Below are 22,261 nucleotides of genomic sequence, written 5' to 3' on the forward strand. Positions count from 1 at the left end.
CAGGGTATGTGGGGTGTGGGGTGTGGAGTCTCTGATACAGTGCTTGGAGAAGTGACGGAATGTGGAGACTTTTGCTCACTCGGTATTGACATCGGGTACGTGAGTGTACGTCCGTTCTTACTATCAAAATCGCATTGACGACACTGTCAGGCGGTCTTCTCCGAAGAGTAAGGGGAGATGTTGTCACAGCAGCGAGCATTAGTCTCGTAGGATCAAGTGACGACCTGTAGACTACACTCGCCTAACGCGGGTATCGCCCTTGACGAGTGACGGAGGTAGACGCCTTTCCTTCGTGTAGAGTCTAGTGCCCTTGCGTCCCCATAGCTTCAACACGGCCACTCCGACCTCATCATGCATACTAGCTCGGTGTCATCACCCACGCCAACACGTAGTCTTCATTCAAGCATCGCCGAATACTTCGACGGGCGATACCGAATGCAAGTCTGCCACACCAGCGGGTACTTGACATCATACGTTTGACATCATATCATCCTTCTAGAGTGTTCATGTGCCCAAATATACATTCTTTCCATGCAGGAACGCGTACCCCTTCCCACGATACCAGACGCAGGTATACGGCGGTGACGAGGCCTACTCCAGGCAGCAATGCAGGAACATACCAACCGAAACCAGACCCAAAGTCTGGTCCGACAATGTGAAGAACAATGAATGCCGTGCATCGAAGACACAGATCGACAGGGACGGGACGCCGTTCCACGGAGGTGGTTAACTTCAAGGTTCCATGCTAACGGTACCTACCGCTGTGCGGCAAGCCATCACCAGACGCACGGTGTATCGTGACGAAAACTTTCAACACCAAGAACGCCCAAGCGAAGCAGAATGGCATGATACCATCTACAAGCGCCGAATGCTGCAGGGAATCGCGTGTGTAAACGAGAGGAAGTCACACGCGTCGCGCAACGGATGAGGCAGGTAAAACAGCGGTCCAGGCGATGAGATCGTGCATCGTGCAGCGGACGTGGACGCGGATCAGGACACTCTACATTAGCTGACGCTAGCTAGCATGTATGTGATCACTGGTGTATTGATGCGCGTGCTGGCCTGCAACGGCTCAGGCTGTCTTCAAGGCAGAGAAAAAGAAACAGCCCGGGCGTGGCCCGCAGCGCAACAACCCTGATTCGTGATAGTGGGGACGGCACTATTTTGACTCGACTGGGTAACCGATCCTGTCTTTCAGTTCTTCTTTTTCTTCCGTAGATGCGCACTTTACTTGGTTGGGTAACTTTAACGCGATGGGGGTACGAGGCGTCCGACTTGTACTCGGGGTTGAGGCTGTGCTGGGTTTAGGCGGCCAATCAGGGGTCCTCACTTCCGGGTTTGTCACGTGGTTAGGCCCTTTCGCGCCTAGGGAACCTGCAGTAGTTGGCATCAAGGTTCGCAAGGTGGTGTTTGAAACGCAATTGACACTCGGTGAAACGAAAGATTGGTCGAGGCTTTGTGGGCGGAAAATTATCTTCATTGCATATGTGTGACGAGACTCAAAGCTCGACCTATCGAACACTTGCCAGATCTGACCTATTAAGTAACTGCCAAGCTATACACTTTAACATACATGTTGCACAGCCTCACGACTGATAGTAAGGATGTTGTGAATGTCTGGGGTCACGGTACATTGCCGATGCACTTTGGTCGTAAACCCGCTGACCTGATGCAGTAGGTGGCGAGTAATTCGGCATCGTGGCATATGCTGCTCGCTCCGTGGAGGCTGTGTAAGCGATGTTGTGGGGCGTTATTGGTTGCTGGGCGACCGGATATGGGCTGTAGCCATACACTGATGGGCTCGTGGGTGCACCGGTGTGCAGTGATGGTGAGGGGTGATGTGCGTAGGGCGACGTTTGATCCCATGTGGCAGGCATGTTGGAGCCCAGTGGTGGCTGAGTGTATAGATACTGAGACGGAGTGACCGATGAATGATGTGAAATCCGGTCGGCTGTAGCGGTAGGCATGGCGTATGTTTGTGGGGATGACCAAGTTGAGTATGCGTCGTTGTCGAAGCTTGACCAGGAATGTCGATTTGATCCGTGTGATGGTGTGGACAGGAACGTATCGTACATGTGGGAATTGGGGGAGAGGTAGTCATCGTCCTCGGCATAGTTCGACAGGGCCGGTGTACCAGAGTCGGATGGAGAACTTGGGGCATTGGGAAGGGTGATGCCCTGGTTCTGGTATCTTCGCACGAGGACCGTGTATCTTGACAATATTAGGAGATGGTGGGACAAGCAGTAGTGAACAACGTACCTATTCTTGATATCGTTCTTTGATCTTCCTGGAAAATGTTCGCGTTGGATGTCTTTCCAGTGTCGTCCGAGTCGCTGGACTGCGTCAATGAGTGTTGAGTCCTACGCAGCACCTGTCAGCAAGCCGAAAGCGGTTTCTGTTCGTGAGACTGCTGTTACTGACATCCAAGTCGCGCCATTCGCTTCGATCAAGATCTGGATCAAGTGACTGCTGCCACCGCTTCGCACATTCTAAGGGATGGTCAGCAACGAAGTGGTAATACATCGCAGTACTTACGGTCTGCGCTGCGACTTCCGACACAGCTTGCGACCACTGTCCATCTGTTGATAGTGGAGTCAGTACCAGTATGTGCTTCTGATTGTTGAGCCATACTTTTGGCCGTATTGTTGTACCCCTCTTGAGAGCAACTGATCTTCACTCTTTGACCACTGCCCCTTCTTGAGACCTCCTGCTACTGAGTTGTGCCACCGTTTTCGACAATCTTTGTTCGTTCGACCAGGGAGGCTGTCGGCGATTCTGCACCTACGGGCACTGTTAGTTGTGGACTTGAGTGGGGTAAAAGCAACATACCAATCCTTGACTTCTCCTTCCACGACTGATGATGCTTAGTTAGCTTGCTTGGAGAAGACTGATATGCAGAGACTGTTGCATAGCTGCGGAGCATAGAATACCACATGGGCTGTGTCTCATGCAACTGTGTAACTTACGTTGGACCTCCACTTCTTCGCGGAGTTTCTGATCTTCCGCCAAAGACCACTTTCGAGGCTGGCGAATGGAATTGTCCATAGTGATTGGGAACAGATGACGATGCTGTACTCCAGGAAATCCGGATATAGACAGAGATCTCTTGCAATGGACGGCAGATAGGATAATATGGTCAAAAGAGATGACAAGAGGTGTTCGAAGATGTTGCAATAAACTTGAGTTATGTCAACCAAGTAGCAGTGACCCAAGGACTTAGTACAAGTAAAGAGTGCAAGACTATCAGCAATGTAGACATCGTGAAGAGATGACCTCGAGCGGAAAGCTAGCATAATAGTGTTTCAGCGCCTTGGCAAACCAGGTCCTTGGATTTTCCGGAGGGAGAGACGGCAAACAAGCTGTATGCCAAGCTGTAATGTTCGACGGTGGTTCTCGGTTCGGCTAGTGGACGGCGCACCCTACAGCGTTTTCGAAACAGCCCAGTAACGAACATGTTCCATGCAGCTGGACGAGGCTTTGCAGGCCATGACGCGTGCGTGTATGGTTAGTGCACCGTCTGACGGGCCGTTGACCAGGTGGTGTGTACAGCCCCCAAAGGATTCCCGCACTGGCTAGGTCCCTGTAGGTAAGGCTGCATGGACCATACACCGCTAACCCCAAGGAACTTCAGAACTTAGCAGCCGGTTTGAATAAGCTTATTGCTCCACAAGATATGCCATGTCTCCGCTAGGAACAGCAAATTGTATAGCGTGCCTGGTGTAACAGCCACTCGTTGCTCAAAGGCCTGCTTTGACCCTTTGTGGGCCTATTCTGCTCAATGGTGGGAAGTTCGCTGAACTCGCGTCGACGCAAGAATTCGGAGACCTATCATACGGTGAATGCCTTGCGAAACATTAGTATCTCAGACGCCGAAAGATGAAGTCCATCCATCGATAATTTCGAGGTGGTTTCAAAAACGTGACTAGGTGGCTGTGCTCTAGTCCAATATGGGCCAACGCTGATCATCTCGGAAAAGCAGCCGAACAGATCTCTGGAACAGTCTAAGCCATCTGATAGTCGCATATAATCGGCGAAGAGAAGGTTGCGATATGCGTGATAGCTGTCTCTGCTGCTGACATCTCGCCACTACTATCAAGCGAAGAGGGAGTTAATACCGCAATGTTCTAGTGATAGTCTGCGCCATGCGCTCGAAGGCCCGCTAAGATCTCAGACGGAGAGTGTGTTGCTGTATCGTGTCGTGCCATTGGAACGAGCTCGTTCAGTTGGAGGCGAAGATTACTCCTGGCGGTCAGTCCGCAGTCTTGCTGGTACGACCGGACCAGGGAGGCGATTACAGCGGTGGCGAAGACGGAAATCGGCAGTCAGATCAATTGAACGCATTCCGGTGAAGAGGTGACTATTCGTGTCTCGTGTATGTTCACGTAGGAGGTCGTGAGAGGTACATGCTAGGAAGTGAGAGCGAGGCTGGGAAGAGCGTTCATCCCCAGCGCGTGGATCGCGTTCCATTCGGCAGGTACCGTCAGCCACATTTGGCAGTCGCCGATTACTCCGCACTCCCACAACACACCAAACGCAGCGACCCTGATTCGTATAACTAGCTGGTGTGTACTTATTAAGCAACGCGCTTTTATCGCTTTAAGTTATGTCCGGGTCTACCGCTCCTCGTGCAAGGGCTGAGGGGTAGGGCTGAACGAGTAACATCACACAACCGCATTGGTGCAAGGTGATATCGAACCATGTAAGAAAGAATGCAATGTACATTGAATTGATTCGACGAGTCAACGGTGCTTTCTCGGTGAAGAAGCTGTGCACCTGATCCAGACTGTCTGTAGCACTACTGCTTCGTCACAGAGTCTGGCCTATTGTATCTTGTGTCAATAAGCTGCTTCTCTCTCTGAGCAAGCATGCCTATAACGACGGCTAGATCACAGCCACGCGGCATGCGTTCTAATCCTCCTGCCACTGTGATGTTCAACCAGCGGGAAGCGCAATATTTGCATCGGAATGAACGGGTCGAAACCGTGTTGGTTGTAAAGCGGAGCGGTGTCTCCAGCACTGGATTGAGAGCGTAGATGTTGACAAGAGCGCGCGCACGCGTCGGCTGACGCAGACGTATCATCCCTCGGAGCTGAGGATAGTAACGTCGCTATTGGAGGACGATGCTTCAGGTCTTGCCCATAAGTCGCTGCGCTTTCGCAAGCAGAACTGTGCTCTCTCGTCCGAGCTTCCTCTGGCCATTGGGTCCCCTAGCTTTGGCCATGGTCTTCCTGAAGCGCTCACGCTCAGCAATCTTTTTTGCGCGCTCCTTGTCCGCCTCCTCTCTGGCTTTTTGCCGCGCCTCTATTTCCTCCCTCTTCTTCCGCGCCACTTCTGTCTCTTTCAAGAATGGCTGTGGTCGAGCTCGTCGCTGTCGCCTCTCCCAAGTCTGTGTGGATTCCGGTTCGGGCGACTTCTCTTCCAGCATCGCTACGCGATCGGGGTGTGGCTCCAAGGTGGGCTCTTGGACGGGTTCGGTAGGCTCCTCATCGTCGTCTTCGTCGTCGTTGGCAGAATCGCGGTCGTAGACAGACTTGCGCGGTGTCGTCTCTTCGTTTTCTTCGCGGGCTTTGAGCTTTGCATACTGCTTCTTCAGCTTTGCCTTGCTGATAAGGCTTTTCTTGATCTTTTCGACTGAGTACCCAATTAGCAGTTGAAGTGTATATGCCATGCAAGCAGATGTCGGTACTGAAGGCTCCCGCAATACGCCTGTCTAAATCCCTCCTCTGCGAGAAATCTATGCGTGAAGAACGTTGGAAAAAACCTACTCTTCCGTCTATGGGTGCCATCAGGTAAGTTTGCGGGACCGATGTCGAAGCGACCCTTCTGCTTCTGCTTTTTCACGGAAGACTTTGCGTCTCCCTCATGCGGCCGTTTGACTGCCATATCGACGGCTGTGGTTGTGTTGAGAAAGTTCGGAGTCGCGGTATGCAGATTGTCGCAAACGCGCGCCGACTTTCTCAGCCTTGGCAAAGTGGGGCGCGATCTAGAGCCAGTCACATGGTCTTCACCACCGCGGCGGTCCTGCACTCACGCCTCAGCTTTGTGCACCATCGCAACTATGCACCAGCAAAGACGCAGCCCGCGGGGACGTGCAGGAACACCCGGATGAGCAGTGTGTTCTTTTTCGTCGTGTGACATGCTGCGTCGGCCAATACCGGTCCGGCGGCATGGGCGACTTTATCAGCAGCGATTAGGAACTTTCCGTCTTGCAACAAAGATCACAGCGCGTCATCTGTCCCGGTCCCTGCGTCCCTCCTCTCCGCACCTTCAACTGGGGCGCTCCACGCTGTTTCGTCCTAAAACTGGGCAGTATGACTGTACAATGAAGCGCCCACTGGAGCCAGCGCACCCCGTTTAAACTGGAAACTCTTACTCATATCATTCGCCGGGCCAGCAGGTGCTCCAACCGCTTGACCTGACGTCTCCGCCATCCTTACGACCTGCCATCTCAGTGCTCCACGTCTTTTGCGCGCGCAAACCCGCCACTATTCTCTGATACCTTGTCAAATCTTTGTACTCATGCTGTCTATCGCAACAATCTGTTACAACCATGCCCATCTTTCATGATCCCCATGACAGTCCGCCAACATCGTCATTCTTGCCTCAGGCCTTGGCCACCGGCTTTGAAATACCGCATACTCCGGGATTTGCTGTAGAAAGGAACACGGAACCCGACATGCAGCCAGAATCGCCGAAAGTCGACATGCTACAGGATATGGACCCTGGGTCGCCCAGCCAAATGCGCAAGCCGTCTATGTTCGGACGGAAGGACTGGATGGAGAGGATCAAACGAACGAACAGTCCATCGTGGCTGCAGCGGCAAGGTGTGAGTAGCCGGGGAACTAGGAAACGTCCGCCATGGTGCTTGATAATCAATGTAAGGAGTACTGATCATGTATCACAGGGTGATTCCGTAACTGAGCGCGACTCCTCGACGCGACCGACATCGCAAGACCGACCGACTACACCTCAATCTTCATCCGCCGAGCTGCAAACCTCCCGAATCTCCACCCCGGAACATCTCCGTGACCCTGCAGCGGTAGGTCTGGATATCGAGCGTCCACGATCGGCATTACACTCTGGAGACTTTCGAGAAAAGAGAGCGGGCACGGCGTCTGAGAACGACTCCTCGACTTCAGGCTTTCTAGCGACTTCGCCGGTGGTGCCTTGGAATCGCTCGTTCCCCTCTGCTGCTTATACTTCGAACCGCAATGACGTCTCGTACCCGGTGTCATACCACCCAGATGCCCGAATACCCGCCCGAGCGCGAGCGATATCGCAGTCATCACAGTCACCGTTTAGCTCATTTGTTTTTCTACCGCCCACAAGCCCGCTTGTCCAGCAAGCAAACAACACAGACTTGGACTTTTCCTCTAGGCCAGGCTCGCGGCAAGGGTCCCGGAGTCCCGACAGAAATAGTCGCCGGCATACCTACTCTCCTGCATCCTTTCATGATTACCAGTCCACTCAGATGGCGCGATCCGCCACCGGAACTCCGGCAGCTCGACACATTCGCCACAGTGGTTCAATGCCATACCAGGCACACCAACCGCGACGATCAATGACGTTCAATCAGTCTGAGCCTCAATCTCAGTCGCAAACACCGTTTCTACACGCTCGACGCCCCTCCTTTTCCTCGGAAGCATCTCCGCTGCAACACGCCCCCATGGTCGGTTCATACGAGGAGTCTATACTTCGTGGGCGTATGTCTACTACACCTTCGCGGCCTCTTGATTTTGTCGCCAAGATTGGCGTACTTGGCAAAGGACAATGCAAGTCAAGCCTCAAGTGCCCACCGCACGTCACAGTCCCCTTTCCAGCCGTATTTTACAGCTACAACACCGGTAACGGTAGGATCTCAGATAATGAGCCGAGCCCTTATGTTGGGCACATTGACTTGGAAAATACTTTGCCACCGCCAGATGAAAGCAGCGAAGCTAGTAAACGCAAGCGACGACATGTGGTGCCAGCCCCCGAACAAGACGATCTTGACTTCAAGCTGAATCTTGGTGAAGAGGAGAGTGGACAGAGCGTGAAAGGAGACCTTCGTCGTAAAGAAAAGAAAAAGCGACGATCTACGTCTCCCAAGGCACCTCCAGGGGGATGTTACCGTATACCGCCGCAGGGGCAGCTACAGATTGTGCTGAAGAACCCAAACAAAACCGCAGTGAAGCTCTTCCTCGTGCCATATGACATATCGGATATGGAGCCAGGTCAGAAAACCTTCATCAGACAGCGCAGCTACTCTGCTGGACCCATTATCGATATGCCCGCATCTTCACGGAAGAACCTGGGAACTGACCGTCCAGAGGCTGCCCTCAGCAACTCAGATGATCCGAACGACCGACCTATCTTGCGTTACCTCATACATTTGCACATATGCTGTCCTTCAAAGGGTCGTCATTACTTGTACAAAAGCATACGGGTCGTTTTTGCGAATCGTGTACCAGACGGTAAAGAAAAGCTGAGGAATGAAATCCAGCAACCTGAGCCTAGATACAGCACGTACAAGCCGACGCGAGATGCATCATCGCTGCAAAAGACACATCTACCGGGAGCTCAACCCGCTACGGACAAGGCTTTCCGTCGGCGCAGCGCTGGATGGCCACTATCTCAATCTCAGCAGGCGTGTGATCAGCTCGATGGATTGAGGCAGCACACTCCATTACCTCCTCCAGCCGTCAAGTTCACTGGTGGTACCACCAACTCCTCAGCATCAAGCGGCTTCAACTCGCCTATGCCGGAATTACAACCCATACCTTTCACCATCGGCAGGCTCGCTGCAATTGAGTCACGGCCTATGTCTCGCGATCGCATGGATATTGATCCGAAGAGCCCCTTCAGAACACCCATTACCTCGCCGCGAGCTGGCAAGAGTAGTCCGAAAAGTCAGAGCGATGGTACCTTTGAGAAGCTCAGTAAAGGTGACATTGGCTACGGCGGAAATGCATTCTCGCCGCTCGGCAGCCCGTCTGCTCCGCCCAATGCTGGTCTACTATCACAGCGATTGCGCGGTTTGGATGTTCAGCGCGACGAGGAGGAGTAAGCGTTTCTCATTTACAGGAGTTTGGACAATCCCTATGTGATCTGTTTCGTGTTGAATACCCCAATGTCTGTTGTTCTTTTACTGGCGTTATACATTGGCCCTGTTGGATGTGGCCCTTGAACGATAGCGTCTTCCATGTAGTTTTATGCTAGATACTATAAATCGGATGAATGCATGAATCTAACATAGTTCCGGAACCGTGCAGCCGACGTGTGCGATGACGCTTGCCGAACTTGTGGGTGTAGGGCTTAGCGTGGTTGCGCTCAAATGTTCGCGAAGAGTGACGTCGGCGATAATTTGGCAAGAGCCGAGCTCTCGTCGGCGACTTGAACACTGAGTATTTATCTATCCGAACAACATCTTCGAGACTCTGAATAATATAGTCGCCTTCTCAGCTCTTTCGAACCGCAATAGATTATCATCGCGACACCAATACCAACCATGGCCTCCAAGCGCGCAGCCCAACTACTCAGCGTCCGTTCCAATGCCTCCGTCATCGGCCGCCAGCCTACACGATTGAGCTTCAACACTGCACGCGCTTTCAGCATCGCACCCAGGTCACAAAACGCATCCATCTCGCAGAGCAGGACAGTGGTTGTAGGAGGTGCGGCGAGGTTACAAGCGACGCCAGTGCAAAAGAGATGGCATTCGCAGGCCCCCAACGACTTGAAGCAGAACAAACTCTACCAATTTGACGATGTACGTCTTGCCTTTATTTCCCATAACATTCTTAACCTATGCGATGGCGTTTCTCAAGCCATCATACACCCCTTCAAACGCACCGCTAACTCATTCAGGTTCTACACATCCTCGAAGCGCCCTCAGACTCACGTCTCCTTATCGACGTCCGCGAACCCCATGAATTCGACGCAAACACTATACCCACCTCTATCAACATCCCCGTCACCTCACAACCCGACGCGCTGCTACTAGATGAAGAAGAATTTGAGGACAGGTTTGGCTTCCAGAAGCCACCCAAGGGAAAGGAAGTCGTCTTCTTTTGCAAGGCGGGAGTGAGGAGCTCAGCGGCTGCAGGAATCGCGAGACAAGCTGGGTAAGTCGGATCCTTCACTGGCACACGCCCAGAGTTCGATAAGCGGGCAAAAGACACTTGCTGGAGAACATTAGCTAACCCGCACGGCAGATACACAAACGTTGGCGAATACCGCGGCTCGTGGCTCGACTGGCAGAAGCGCGGTGGGCCAGGCACAAAATCACCACCCAAGCCCGATGGCATGGGCGAGCCCAAGGCCCCTACTACCGAGACAAAGCCTACAGCTAGGACAGGCGACAGCGGAGAAGAGGATCTAGGGCCTCAGGGACAGCCAAAGTACCCGCCAGGAGGAATTATGGGACAACAGTAGATCTGCAATGTCAAGTTCGCAGATGGGGGATGGCTTGATCATACACGATGATGGTGGTTTATATAACAAGATGAGATTCAGACATCAAGTCGGGACAGATATTGGGTGACTTCCAAGAACATCCAGAATGGCAGTAACACAATTCATGCGATCGGAGTATAGTTTCTAAAGAGGGTGATTGCAGCCAGCTACTCAAAATTACAAGTGTTCCAGGGATGAGAAGAGATTATTGAAAGAAGGTATTCCGCGAACGTAATGAATGCCGAAGTTAGTATCGTCCAGTGCTACCGGTCTAAAGCTTGAGCCTGGCACTGATTGAAAGTTAGCACATCTTAATTCGGGTAAGTAGATCAGATCCAAACTCACCATCTGCCAGTAAACACCCCGTTTCCTCAACAGCCCCTGGTGATCACCCTTCTCCAACACCATGCCACTACCCAGAACAAAGATCACATCCGCCTTTTGAATCGTAGCAAGGCGATGCGCAACTGCAATCACCGTTCTCCCGCCCTCGCCAGCAGCGCGCTCAATAGCATCTTGAACCAATTTCTCAGATTCAGAATCGAGAGACGATGTCGCTTCATCCAGCAAGAGCAGTTTCGGTTTCCGCAGTAAGGCCCGAGCAAGACTAAGACGTTGTTTCTGACCACCAGACAGCGACATGCCTTTCGGACCTAGACGCTGTGCATATCCGTCGGGCAGGGAGGTGATGAAGTCGTGAATTTGGGCGTCGCGGCATGCTTGTTCGATGTCTTCGTCCGTGGCGGTGTCGACAGATAAAGCAACGTTTTCGCGTATCGTGCCTTCGTACAGCGTAGGCTCTTGGCTGACAAGACTGATCTGCTTGCGATATTCTGCGGGATCAAGAGTCGTGATATCTTGTCCGTTGTAGAGAATGCGGCCGGATGTTGCGTCGTAGAAGCGCTCGAGGAGGGATATCGTGGTAGATTTGCCGCAGCCGGATGCACCGACCAGTGCGGCGAACTGGCCTGGCTGGACTTGGATGTCGAGGTTGGATAGAACGGGCACTTCGCGGGTTTTGTAGGCGAAAGACACATTCTGGAACTCGATACCAACGCCTTCTTCTGGTTTGTTTAAAGGCGGGTATGTGGCTGTTGCAGTGGTCTTTGATGGACGCATACTGAGAATGCGGTTTGCGGCGCCGGTCGCTTGGGCCATATTGGGGGCATACGAGAAGAACTGTCCTGCTGCAATGGCGCCTTGCACAATAGCTTGGTAGATGACGAAAAAGTTGACAGGACTGTACTCGCGGGAAGCCAGGAGAGTACCACCGTACCAGAAGGTAAGAGCCATGCAAGCCAATTCGATGCTGTCACTTGCCGCAAAAACAAGAGTGCCATACTTGGCGCTTGAAAAGGCTTTTGTGACGTGACCCTTCAGCAAGGTCTCGTAGCGCTGACCGATCATATCTTCCATGATAAGACTCGACACTGTGCGGAAAGCACCGACAGCTTCTGAAGCAAACTGGCTGCTGTCTTCAAAAACCTTTGCGTTGGTCTTTTCAAACTCGTTTTCGAGGCGCACACGTAGATATCCAGCAGCCAAGATGAGTGGTAGCGCGGAAAATAGGGCAACAAGCGACAGTTTCCATCCGTAGATGAACGAGATGATTACGGAGCCCACTACATTGACTATAGCAACGAGCGCAATGGACATCTCTGTTGCCATCAGCTGCTGGATCTGTGTCGAGTCTGAGCTCAGCGTTGATGTTAGAGATCCCGGGCTATGTCCTTGATCGTCGAAGAAGGCAATGCGTTTGCGGATGAGGTTATCCAGGTATTCTTGGCGATAGGTCCTTGTTACGGCGACAGAGATGAGGTGACAGGCCAAGCCCATGAAAAAGTAGGATAGAAAGGTACTCGCAGCTAGAACACCGAACATGCCTGCCCAAAAGTTACCCTGGTTGACAAGTTCGTCCATGGGAAGGGTGAAAACGTTGACGACATGTGCGAAAATGTAGGCCTGGAGTGGGAAGACGACACCGGTAGCCAGTATACCCAGAATAGCGAGACTGTATAAGATCCAATGTCCCCGTTGTTCGTAGAGAAGACGCCCGAAGCTGCCAAAGAGACCTTGCTGTTTGTACTTTGGATCTTCGGCTACTTTGGAGACATCGGTGCTCTGCTTGTAGTCTTCGACTATTGCAGTGTCTGCGCTCTTCACCTTTTCGAGCGGGCTAGCATCAGCGTCCTGTTCCGCTTCCGTAGCGATCTCTTGGGCATGGACCAAGCCGTAGTAGACACCAGCTTCTAGCTTCAACAGCTCATCATGGGTACCTTGTTCCACGAGAGCGCCTTGACGTAAGACTACGATCTTGTCCGCACGCCTGATGGTAGAAAGACGATGCGCGATGACGATAGTCGTCCGATTCTTCGATACGCGATCGAGAGCCTGTTGAACAATGCGTTCAGTGCGTACATCGATAGCGCTCGTAGCCTCGTCGAGAATCAATATAGGAGGTTGTTTGATGATGCTCCGCGCGATCGCCACTCGTTGTCGCTGTCCACCCGAAAGCTTGATACCACTCTCGCCTACCAGAGTCTCGTAACCTTCAGGAAGTCTGGCGATGAACTCTTCGGCATAGGCTTCGCGACATGCCTCATCGACCATTGTCTTCTTCTCTTCTTTGGGCAAGTCTTCGTACTGAGTACCAATAAGACCGAACGCAATGTTGTTGTACAGGGTGTCGTTGAACAGGAAGGGCTCTTGCTGTACTAGACCAATCTGAGAGCGCCACCATTTTAAGTCGACATCTCGTAGGTTGGTATCTCCGATCCGGATAGCACCAGTGCAAGTGTTCGGGCCCAGATCAGGCTCCTCGTCCTTGCTCTTGCCATCTCCAGCTTTCTCCGCAGATGCTTGTTTGTCTCCATCCTTCGGCACAGCTTTCTTCTTGAACCATCGAGACTTTTGTGGGCTGTCCTTATCGTTGTCAAGCGCGTCCTCGTGAGGCGATGGGTCGGCCGCGTGATCGTCAGGGGTGGCCGTAGCTGTTGTGCCTGAGAGCTCGTACCATCTCTGCAACAACCCTACGATAGTAGACTTTCCTAAAAGTTGAGGCAAGTGGTTAGTAACTAGCACATGAATTACAGTGTAGAAACTGCTTACCACTCCCAGACGGACCAACAATAGCGGTAACTTTGCCTGCCTCAAACTCGAGGTCAAGACCTCCAAGGATCGGAACATTTGGTCGGCTTGGGTATGAGAAGGCGACGTTTTGAAAGCTGATGTTTGCGTTTGCGGTAACATCCGGCTCTTTCAATCCAGTGGTATCGGGAACGGCTGCATCGATCGTGATGAATAATTCGGTAGCGGCCGAAGATGCCTTCGCAATGGCCATGATAGGGGCTACAACCCTACCGACGTTCGTTATTGCCATCATGACAGAGAATAGAACCACCACTATCGTTCCAACGTCGATGTTCTTGCCTTCCGAGTACTGTTTGATGCCGAACCAAAACGCAATCGCAAAGGTGCCATACTGTCCAATCATCATGGGTGACATCACGAGACCCATGAGAGGCGCAGCTCTGGCCTCGTTAGTCGCAGCTTTGTCCAACAAGGCCTCGTGCAACCTCGCCAATTTCGCCTCTGCACCAAATGCAGCGACAATGCGAATGGATGAGAACATCTCGAAAGCCATAGCAGAAGCATCTTCGTGATGCTTCTCGGTAACTTTGTGGATCCGGATGAAAGGTGGTACTATGATACCAAGCACGACGAGGATGAACGGAAGCGAAGCAGATGCGACTACAGTAAGCAGTGGGCCTTTGATGAAAGCCACCACATAGGCTCCGATCACGAACGCAAGAACCTGGAAGAGCATGGCAATGTGCTGTGATATTGCGAGTTGGACCGTGTTGGAAGAGGTGGTAATTCGCGTGGACACCTTGCCGGGACTTATCGTGTCTATGACACTAATTGGCTGTGCGAACAAGGCTCGTAGATATGCTTGACGCAATGCAGCAGAGATCCTCAGGCCGCTGATTCGGATGGTAAGCTATACCAGCATTAGTATAATGGTAGCCTCTTCATGGCATGCGTGCATACCATTGATATATAAGACAACACAAACTTCGCGATGAAGAGGTAGACAAGAAACAGGGTAAGCCTGTTGATTTCGGCTTGAAACTCCCTGGCTGTCATGGTCGTTCCCGGGATGAAGTAATTGGTGAAAGATCCGACTAATTGACCTGGCTGCTGTCAGTATTCGGGGAGGATCCCAACGGATTCTGGAGTATCAGGTCATACCGAAGACGACGTTCATCAGAGGAAACGTAACGCCGGAGGCTATCGAGGTAACACAGCACATGAATATGAGCCAGTAATCGAGAGTAGTTCCATGGGAGAAGACTCGCTGATCGTTTGTCAGCCAAGAGTAACATCCAAGACGATTTACTCACGAAGTAATTCTTCATGCCCGCTTCAGGCACTTTCTTTGCTTGCGATGAAATACTTTCATCTTGCTCTGCATGTTCAATGACGCCGTTCTTTTCATCGGATCCTGTCTCTAAAACTTGAGCGGCGATCGCAGCGCTCTCCACCTCAGCATCGATCGTTGGCCGAGGTGGCGATTGACCGTCAGTGTCCTTAGAGTTCATGGCTGTGCGATGCAAAGGAGCGTAAGAAAGCGACAAAGTGCGGCTTTAAGATGAATGGTTATTCGACGGTAGAAGAGGCGGTCATCTTAAAGCGAAGGACGAAAGTTGATGCCTGGTGATGTGTTTGCCGTATAGATCGTATTCTTGTGTACACCGGATCAAGCCGTGTCTGCGTTCCGATTCGACACGCACACCGTCGAAATTCGGAGTGAGAGTGTACCTTATAACGATCGTTTGCACCGGGGCCAATGTTCGTCGCGCGCCAAGTGCTGTACGAAGTACGAAACTCAGCCAGGGGAGGCGCTAACCGCGCGACTTCTCGCTTCACCACCATCCTTCCCAATCGAGCGACTACCTGCGAGACGCATGGGTCAACGCGCGTCTGTTGTGACTCGACGTCTGGACCCAAGGCCAGTGCGGATAAGTCATGTCGACTGCTGAGCACAGCCAGCAAATGCTCTTCGCAACAAGAATTGAATCGAGCGCGCAAATGTTGAAGTTTCCTAGAATGTTGGTGTTGTCCAGCGTTCTCCTGAGCCCTGGAGTGAGTGAGTGAGTGAGTGAACGGACGTCGGTGGCTGAAAGTCCTACCCCACCGATCGACCGGCACTCATTCAGCCTCTGCCTTCCGCACAACCATTGCCCGTTCACAGACAAGCTTGTAGACTTCCCTTGAGCTTTTCAAGATGGTAGCAGACGCCTTCATCGCAACTGCATGCGGCCGAGATGCTCGTCGATCTGCTTTTTTGGCGGCCTCGTAGCTGGCATTGATACCTACCTGGGTAAACATCACCCATCGCTCACGTGACTTTGCGAGCGGACCAGTCAGAATGCGCGAGCATACCGAATTCAGAAATAACCATGGCCAAGACATGTGCTAAGGATGCCGCAAGGATGACGGAGTGACAAAACATTGCTGCCTAAGGTCAGGGAGCCCCAGGAAGGTACGATATCCTGCGCTTGGAAGTGCGCTCACGAAAATGACTGCACATGCTTATCGAGCAATTCCTGGAGCTGGTAGAACCTTGGAACAAGCAGACTGATCCGTAGTGCAAGTTCAGATATAGACGAGCAGATGCGATCTTAAGCCACAGCATAGCTTTAAACATGCGAGGCAATGTACAGAGTGCAGCGAGGTGAGAGACCCCGTGGTGGTATCTAGGAAGGAGGGGAGGGAAATGTCCTTTCCCTTTACCATGGTACGCAAGCCTCACCCCAAGGCACACGCCATGAGATCCCTAAGATCCTCTATCCACCTCACCAAGGTATCGATTCTCAACACACAAGTTGACCACATTCCACGAGCTCAGTATGGGTTGCACATTCTCCAGTCGGCGACACCTTGAACAGGAGCAAAGCAACAGCATCCAACGGCCACCGAACCTCACTATCAGCGATCAGACCTTGCCAATAAGATCGCCCATTCTAGGCCCAAATGTCCCGACAGAGATCCACCTCGCTATCGCCGAACATCTGTCACCAAGCGCCGTCGCGGCATTAGCGCTCTCGTGCAAACGGTTTTTCGGCATATTCAGCCTATTCATAGGCCCATCTAGCGTCTTCGGAGACGAGTATTCCGCATTCCTCTTTTTGCTGGAACGAGATCTCCCCGACTACTATTACCGAATACCTTCAGACTACCGTCTAAGGAGGCGAGATGCGACGACAACACCGCAAACCTATTCACCTACACTGCACGGACCTGAGTGCGCCTATAAGGTGCTAGCTAGTCGTTTCAACTATACAATCACCTTATCGCACTTCGCGCTCGCTCTGAAGCGCGATGCCTGTGGTGACGAACACGGCCTTGGACTTGACAGCTTTAACTACTGCGCGTCTCGCACATTGGAACCGCTAGAGCAGACCCAGGACGGACGCGTTCAGATCGATCTGAAAGCGACGCCAAAGATTGTTGCTACGCTGCGACTACCACATTCACCGCGTGGCAGGCGCAAAGCAGATCCAGGTGCATGAGCTATCTTCCTTCGACCTCCCGCTATGTCGGTACGTAAGCACGCAGCATCATAAATTTCCATGGTAAGACAGAACTCAAGAGAAGTACACAGCAGTCCATCTTACAGCACCACAGGTACTGCCAATCCCTCAGCAACGCACTGCGCCCCCGCAGATACACCGATGAAGACGACGACTCTGACGACGACTCCTTCTCTACTTTCGATTCCAAGCCCCTCAATACTGCACACGGCCGATGCAGCTTCTGCATGACAGACTGGGCTGTTACCACATCGGCCAGCGGGGATGGTGTCAAGGTGACGACATGGCAGAACTTCGGCCATAGAGCAGGTGCAGACCTCGTGTGGAAGGCTCTTGTGGGCGGGTACGTGGAGGGTGGGTATGCGGAACATTATTGCCAGATCGTGAAATTCCCTGCTGGATGTGTGAAGGAGGCTTTTGAGACGGGGGATGGTAGTACACTGGAGAGCTTGGACACGCAGATTTAGTTTGTTGATGGAAGGCTCTTTGGTCCGACTGATCAAAGGAAGGGCGTGTCCCATGGGAGCCTCGATGAAGCCGGTCGAAGTGGCACTCAAGATGATAATGATCAAGCAATTGCACTATGTCTACTGACCCCCAATGCTATCCCCTCGGCTCCGCACACTTCTCCCACATTCCATCTCCCTCAAGGCCTCAACATCAGACTTCCGTCTCGCACTCTCCTTCCTCTTCTCCAACCTCACCAGACTCTCAATCAGCCGCTTCATAAGCCACTCGCTTTCACTAATACCCGACACCATAGGACTATCATCCCCGATCCAATCCCAATTCACCAACCCCTCTTCGTTCTCGTCTTCAGAAACCATGTTTTCGTTGTCTACATTGCGGTCTAGACGCTCTGGACTCGTCAGGCGGATGAGCCGTGTGAACTCGACCCATTCTTCATATGTATAGCGCTTGTCGTTGGTTCTGAGGTCGAGAGATACTTTTTGGATGGACAGGGCGAGGCGACGAGTAAGCGAAGTTTGAGAGGGAGGGCTGGTAATGTCGGCTTCGGCTTCGGAGGCGAGGGCTGGGACGGTGGGGTGGAGAGTCAGTTCTATATCGGTTGCTGCTTCGCGATCTTCCGGGTCGTTCGAAATGCTCTCTCTGTCTTGCGGGTCCGAAGAATCTACGATGCTGTCGTCAGACCGTGGGTCCGAGACGTCGAAGCCCCTTATCAATCGCTTCTTTCTCGCTCGCCTGTCTGTCCATCGCTGTAGCCATCGCAGCAGCCAAGGGTGCTTGTCGAGAAACGAACGCCAAATACCCGCCTTGGGCAGTACTGTAAAATCTGCGAGCTCGTCACTCCACTTCTTGAAGTTGGCGACAACAGTGTCGCCTAGATCTGAGACCAGAATAGTCATGGTCGGAACGGCAATCAAGCTCCAGATGACGAAGAAACAGCGCCCAGAGTTTGATCTCGGTGCCAAGTCACCATATCCAATGGTTAGAAGACTGACATAACAGAAGTAGAGTGACTGGAAATACGTCAAGTGTTGTGTTTCTTCTTCGGTGATCCAGAACACGACTGCGCCAACACACCAAAGAATCAAAAAAGTGGTGATGGACCAGAATAGCGCCATCCACTGCTTGAACTTCTTCGAGTCGGCTTGGATCTTGCGCATAGCTTCAAAACGGTCCTTTTCTTCTTTCAACAGCATGATCTTGGGCTTGGAGGACTTGATGTGTAGAGCATTGGCAACACCCTGCATAGTCGATGTATGCTGGACAGACTCGCCCATGGGGGTTCGAAAGGGCCGTGGTTGACTAGGTCCTGATATCTTTGGAATGCCAAGTTTGCGTTTCCGAACAAGGTGGTGTGCTTCTCGTTCCCGATGACGGAGGTCAAACGAGTTGGTAACTGTACGCTCTGCGACTCGTTCGCGCATGCGATCGACATGCTTCTGAACAATCTTCTCGTCGCCGAGCTCGCGAACTGCCGTGTAAAGCGAGGAGACGATGAGGGCTAGCGTAATCGTTCCGCCTACAGAGTACGGAAAGACAATCCCCCTAGTGACATCAGTCGTAGGTACTAGGTCGCCAAATCCAACGGTTAGGATAGTGACGTCGCAAAAGTACAAGGCATCGGCAAACCTCCAACTGTCCTCTCCAGCATCTTGCTCGAGTTTCGCAAAGACTGCAGCGCCACCGCCTAACCAGATGAAAAACGCCATAGTCTGTAGAATAAGCGTCCTTTGACTGTCGCTCAAAGCGAAGTTTTCGGGGTAGTGACCAAGAAAAAAGCCCAGCATGTTGACCATGAGAAGCATAGAGCAGATGGTATAAAACGCCGCAGCCGCAATCGCGTACCAGAAGCCTTGTGTGTATCCTTGTTCCGGTCGCATTGGTGGTTCGTAAGTGTTCATGCATATCGTTATCGCTATGAGAAAAGCAGATGAGAGATACCATAGAACCACAGTAACGGGTAAGGCAACGATGTAACGGATCCTCTGCGTGAAGTTCAGAAGAAGGAAGAGATTGCCAAGGAAGCCGCAGATCAGCGATGCTACGTTGATCCAGTAGCACCATCTCGGGTCGCCGAAAGGTACGCCTTTGAAGTCTGAGATGCGTTCGCCGTTGATGATGTTTTGCTGTCTCCAGGGAGTTACGAGTGCAGCGATCGAGCTCACATTCGCTAACGGGCCGAGAGTTGCGGCGAGGAGCTTGATTGGTGTTAGCATCGGAACAACGTAGTTCGTCAAGTCGATGTAGTGGTTAAGAGCCATATGAACCTCTTGCAACGACATTTCAGTGCGCATCATCACTTACGGGTATCCCAGTGCTCGCGAACCACCAATCGCTATCCTGGCCCTCCCATTTCTTCCAGACATTCCACCATCTCTTCTCCCCACTGCCTTGTTGTATCAACTGCTCTTTTCTTTGATCTTCCTCTTCCTGGGCGTTATTTTGTTCCGACGTACTCGGCTGCCCCGGTTCTTCATGTTCATGCGCCATCATCGGAGCGATCCGGCATCAGACATCGTAACCCCGAACAGTGAGCTGAGCCTTCGGTGAACCCAGAAATGATAACAATAGTTCAGAACGCGAAGTATCCTCAGGCTCGTTCTCCACTGCAAAACTCGAGAAGGTGCGAAACGGCGATCAATACGTCGGGCACGGATATACGCGTGTGACTAGTTGCTGAGAAACTGGCGCTAGAGCGGAAGCGGTGGCGCAGGGAATGTGAACGTGTCTACAGTTGCGAGGAGACACGGAAGATAATACAGAAGTCGGAAATCAGGGTCTAACTTCAGTAGCGAGTTCATGGCCGCGCGTTTGAGCAGGTCTCCAGCAAGATTGCCAGATTCGATGACTCGGCTATCGCGGCGTAGTGGAGACGAATGGTGGGTGCTGGCGTCGATCAGCCGTTGACGCACGCCAAGCTGCGAATGCCGGGGTTACTTAGAGATCAAAAGGTGAATACTTCACGTGCGGTTAGAGATTCTTTGGAAAGCATAGGATGTGCTTGCGTGTTTCATGCCGTGATTTGCGATGATTTTGAGAAAGCGCTGGGATATCTCCTGGTTGTCGGCTTGGTGGCAGTCATGTTCCTTGTTTGGTCGATATATTGTTCAAACTATATACAACAGGTATCAATGCGCTCAATGCTTATTGCGACTTGAGCTTCTCGGTCAGCTCTGGGACCTTTTCGAATAAATCTCCAACAAGACCAACATCCGCGACCTGGAAAATGGGTGCCTCGGCATCCTTGTTGATGGCTGCAATGACCTTGCTGTCCTTCATACCAGCCAGATGCTGAATAGCACCAGAGATACCAGCACACAGGTATAATTGTGGCGCAACGTTCTTTCCTGTCTGGCCCACTTGCAAGCTGTTGTCTGCAAAGCCACTGTCGACTGCTGCTCTTGATGCACCGATGGCGGCACCGAGCGCGTCTGCTAGCGGTGGCATGAGCTTGTCAAACTCCTCCTTTGATTTCAGACCACGGCCTCCGGAGACGACCTTCTCTGCAGAGCCGAGATCGGGACGGTCGGACTTTTGGAGGTCCTCGGATATCCACTCTGTTGAGCATTCGGCCTTGGGGTCGACGCCCTCCTCTACTGTCGCGTTTCCGCCTTCGGTTTCAGGCGCGGGGAACGCGGTGCCTCGGACGGTGATGACTTTGGTGCTGTCGGACGATTGGACGGTCATAATGGCGTTACCGGCGTAGATTGGGCGAACGAATGCTGTAGTCTGGTTAACAACCCTTCGCATATTTCAGACGGTACCCACTCACTGTCCTCGCTCTCGATGCCGGTAATGTCTGATATTTGCTGTGTGTCCAGAAGTGCTGAGACACGCGGCATTATGTTCTTTCCAAACGCCGAGTGACCGGCAACGACATGTGTGTAACCACCCTTCTTGATGTTCTCGACCAGGAGTGGCGCATAGTTCTCAGGGAGACACTGTAAGATGTTGTTAGTCCCGTGTCATTCCATATCTCTTTAGACTACCAACCCTGTCGTATGCTCCATTCTCGACGTAGATGACCTTCTCTACACCTTTTGACTTGGCTGCCTCATCTGCGGCCGACTTGACCCCACTTCCAGCAATGAAGGCTGTTATTGAGCCTCCAAGCTTTGTCCCTGCTGTGATGGCGGCCAATGACTGTGACACGATCTTTCCTTCCTTCTGCTCGAGAATGGCAAACGTCGACGCTAACCGTGCGAAGGCGGAGTATTGGGGTACGACCGTGGGTTGCGACTGCCGAAGCCGTGTGCGAGCTGTGCGGAGGGCGGATTGACGAGCAGCGGAGAACATGGTGGGCGGGAACAGTGCGATGCCTCTAGGAAACACAGACACGCAAGATTCGAGAAGGTGGTGTAGAATGCCTCGTCCAGCAGTAGTGAAAGCAACCCAACGGCGCGGAGAACTATGACCTCGGTTTGGCCAGGTTAGTTATCCGGCACTAGCCTTGCATCTGCATCGGGGCTGCAGGCTGATCACGTGAGACTACTCCATGCTCCTTAGTGCTCTTTTTGCTTAGGCGTTCGAGAGCATCGCGAACTTCAGACGCGACTCCAACCCACCCATCGCAGCCCCCCATCCCCACCCTCATTCAACAACGACCACGCGGCAGCACGTTGAAAAAGACACGTTGCGATCGCGCAATCGCTCCGAGTACTCGCGCCCGCGACTTCCCCTTTGCATTGCCGCATAGTGCCTTCCAGCTCCGTCGCATCGCACAGCACGCCCCGAGCCATGGCCGACGACGCGACAGCAAGCGCAAC

The 22,261-nt window shown here is 52.4% G+C and overlaps 8 protein-coding genes across 8 annotated transcripts; 3 read left to right on the forward strand and 5 right to left on the reverse strand.

Moving 5' to 3' along the window:
* Positions 1-1,586: 1,586 nt before the first annotated feature.
* J4E92_005961 (uncharacterized protein) lies at positions 1,587-3,045 on the reverse strand (the record flags this gene model as incomplete). The annotated part of the gene is made up of 7 exons (XM_051497336.1): positions 1,587-2,211; positions 2,260-2,360; positions 2,422-2,489; positions 2,536-2,579; positions 2,632-2,781; positions 2,830-2,854; positions 2,967-3,045. 7 exons carry the CDS (start codon positions 3,043-3,045, stop codon positions 1,587-1,589), a joined length of 1,092 nt encoding a protein of 363 aa, XP_051351983.1.
* Positions 3,046-5,125: 2,080 nt separating this feature from the next.
* On the reverse strand, positions 5,126-5,883 carry J4E92_005962 (uncharacterized protein; the record flags this gene model as incomplete). The annotated part of the gene is made up of 2 exons (XM_051497337.1): positions 5,126-5,631; positions 5,766-5,883. 2 exons carry the CDS (start codon positions 5,881-5,883, stop codon positions 5,126-5,128), a joined length of 624 nt encoding a protein of 207 aa, XP_051351984.1.
* A 1,783-nt stretch (positions 5,884-7,666) lies between these two features.
* Positions 7,667-9,046, forward strand: J4E92_005963 (uncharacterized protein; the record flags this gene model as incomplete). The annotated part of the gene is made up of 1 exon (XM_051497338.1): positions 7,667-9,046. One exon carries the CDS (start codon positions 7,667-7,669, stop codon positions 9,044-9,046), a length of 1,380 nt encoding a protein of 459 aa, XP_051351985.1.
* Positions 9,047-9,487: 441 nt separating this feature from the next.
* J4E92_005964 (uncharacterized protein) lies at positions 9,488-10,410 on the forward strand (the record flags this gene model as incomplete). The annotated part of the gene is made up of 3 exons (XM_051497339.1): positions 9,488-9,745; positions 9,844-10,100; positions 10,191-10,410. 3 exons carry the CDS (start codon positions 9,488-9,490, stop codon positions 10,408-10,410), a joined length of 735 nt encoding a protein of 244 aa, XP_051351986.1.
* A 284-nt stretch (positions 10,411-10,694) lies between these two features.
* Positions 10,695-15,032, reverse strand: TR06 (ABC-type transporter tr06; the record flags this gene model as incomplete). Its single annotated transcript, XM_051497340.1, has 6 exons — positions 10,695-10,721; positions 10,777-13,478; positions 13,540-14,431; positions 14,482-14,624; positions 14,683-14,788; positions 14,835-15,032. 6 exons carry the CDS (start codon positions 15,030-15,032, stop codon positions 10,695-10,697), a joined length of 4,068 nt encoding a protein of 1,355 aa, XP_051351987.1.
* Positions 15,033-17,030: 1,998 nt separating this feature from the next.
* J4E92_005966 (uncharacterized protein) lies at positions 17,031-17,494 on the forward strand (the record flags this gene model as incomplete). Its single annotated transcript, XM_051497341.1, has 2 exons — positions 17,031-17,040; positions 17,175-17,494. The coding sequence occupies 2 exons, from the start codon at positions 17,031-17,033 to the stop codon at positions 17,492-17,494; spliced, it is 330 nt and encodes a 109-aa protein (XP_051351988.1).
* A 120-nt stretch (positions 17,495-17,614) lies between these two features.
* J4E92_005967 (uncharacterized protein) lies at positions 17,615-19,988 on the reverse strand (the record flags this gene model as incomplete). The annotated part of the gene is made up of 2 exons (XM_051497342.1): positions 17,615-19,693; positions 19,800-19,988. The coding sequence occupies 2 exons, from the start codon at positions 19,986-19,988 to the stop codon at positions 17,615-17,617; spliced, it is 2,268 nt and encodes a 755-aa protein (XP_051351989.1).
* A 651-nt stretch (positions 19,989-20,639) lies between these two features.
* J4E92_005968 (uncharacterized protein) lies at positions 20,640-21,791 on the reverse strand (the record flags this gene model as incomplete). The annotated part of the gene is made up of 3 exons (XM_051497343.1): positions 20,640-21,217; positions 21,268-21,436; positions 21,489-21,791. The coding sequence occupies 3 exons, from the start codon at positions 21,789-21,791 to the stop codon at positions 20,640-20,642; spliced, it is 1,050 nt and encodes a 349-aa protein (XP_051351990.1).
* Positions 21,792-22,261: the final 470 nt, after the last annotated feature.

Source organism: Alternaria infectoria, assembly GCF_024043175.1.
Source record: "Alternaria infectoria strain BMP 0036 chromosome Unknown scaffold_9, whole genome shotgun sequence".
NCBI classification, from domain to species: domain Eukaryota; kingdom Fungi; phylum Ascomycota; class Dothideomycetes; order Pleosporales; family Pleosporaceae; genus Alternaria; species Alternaria infectoria.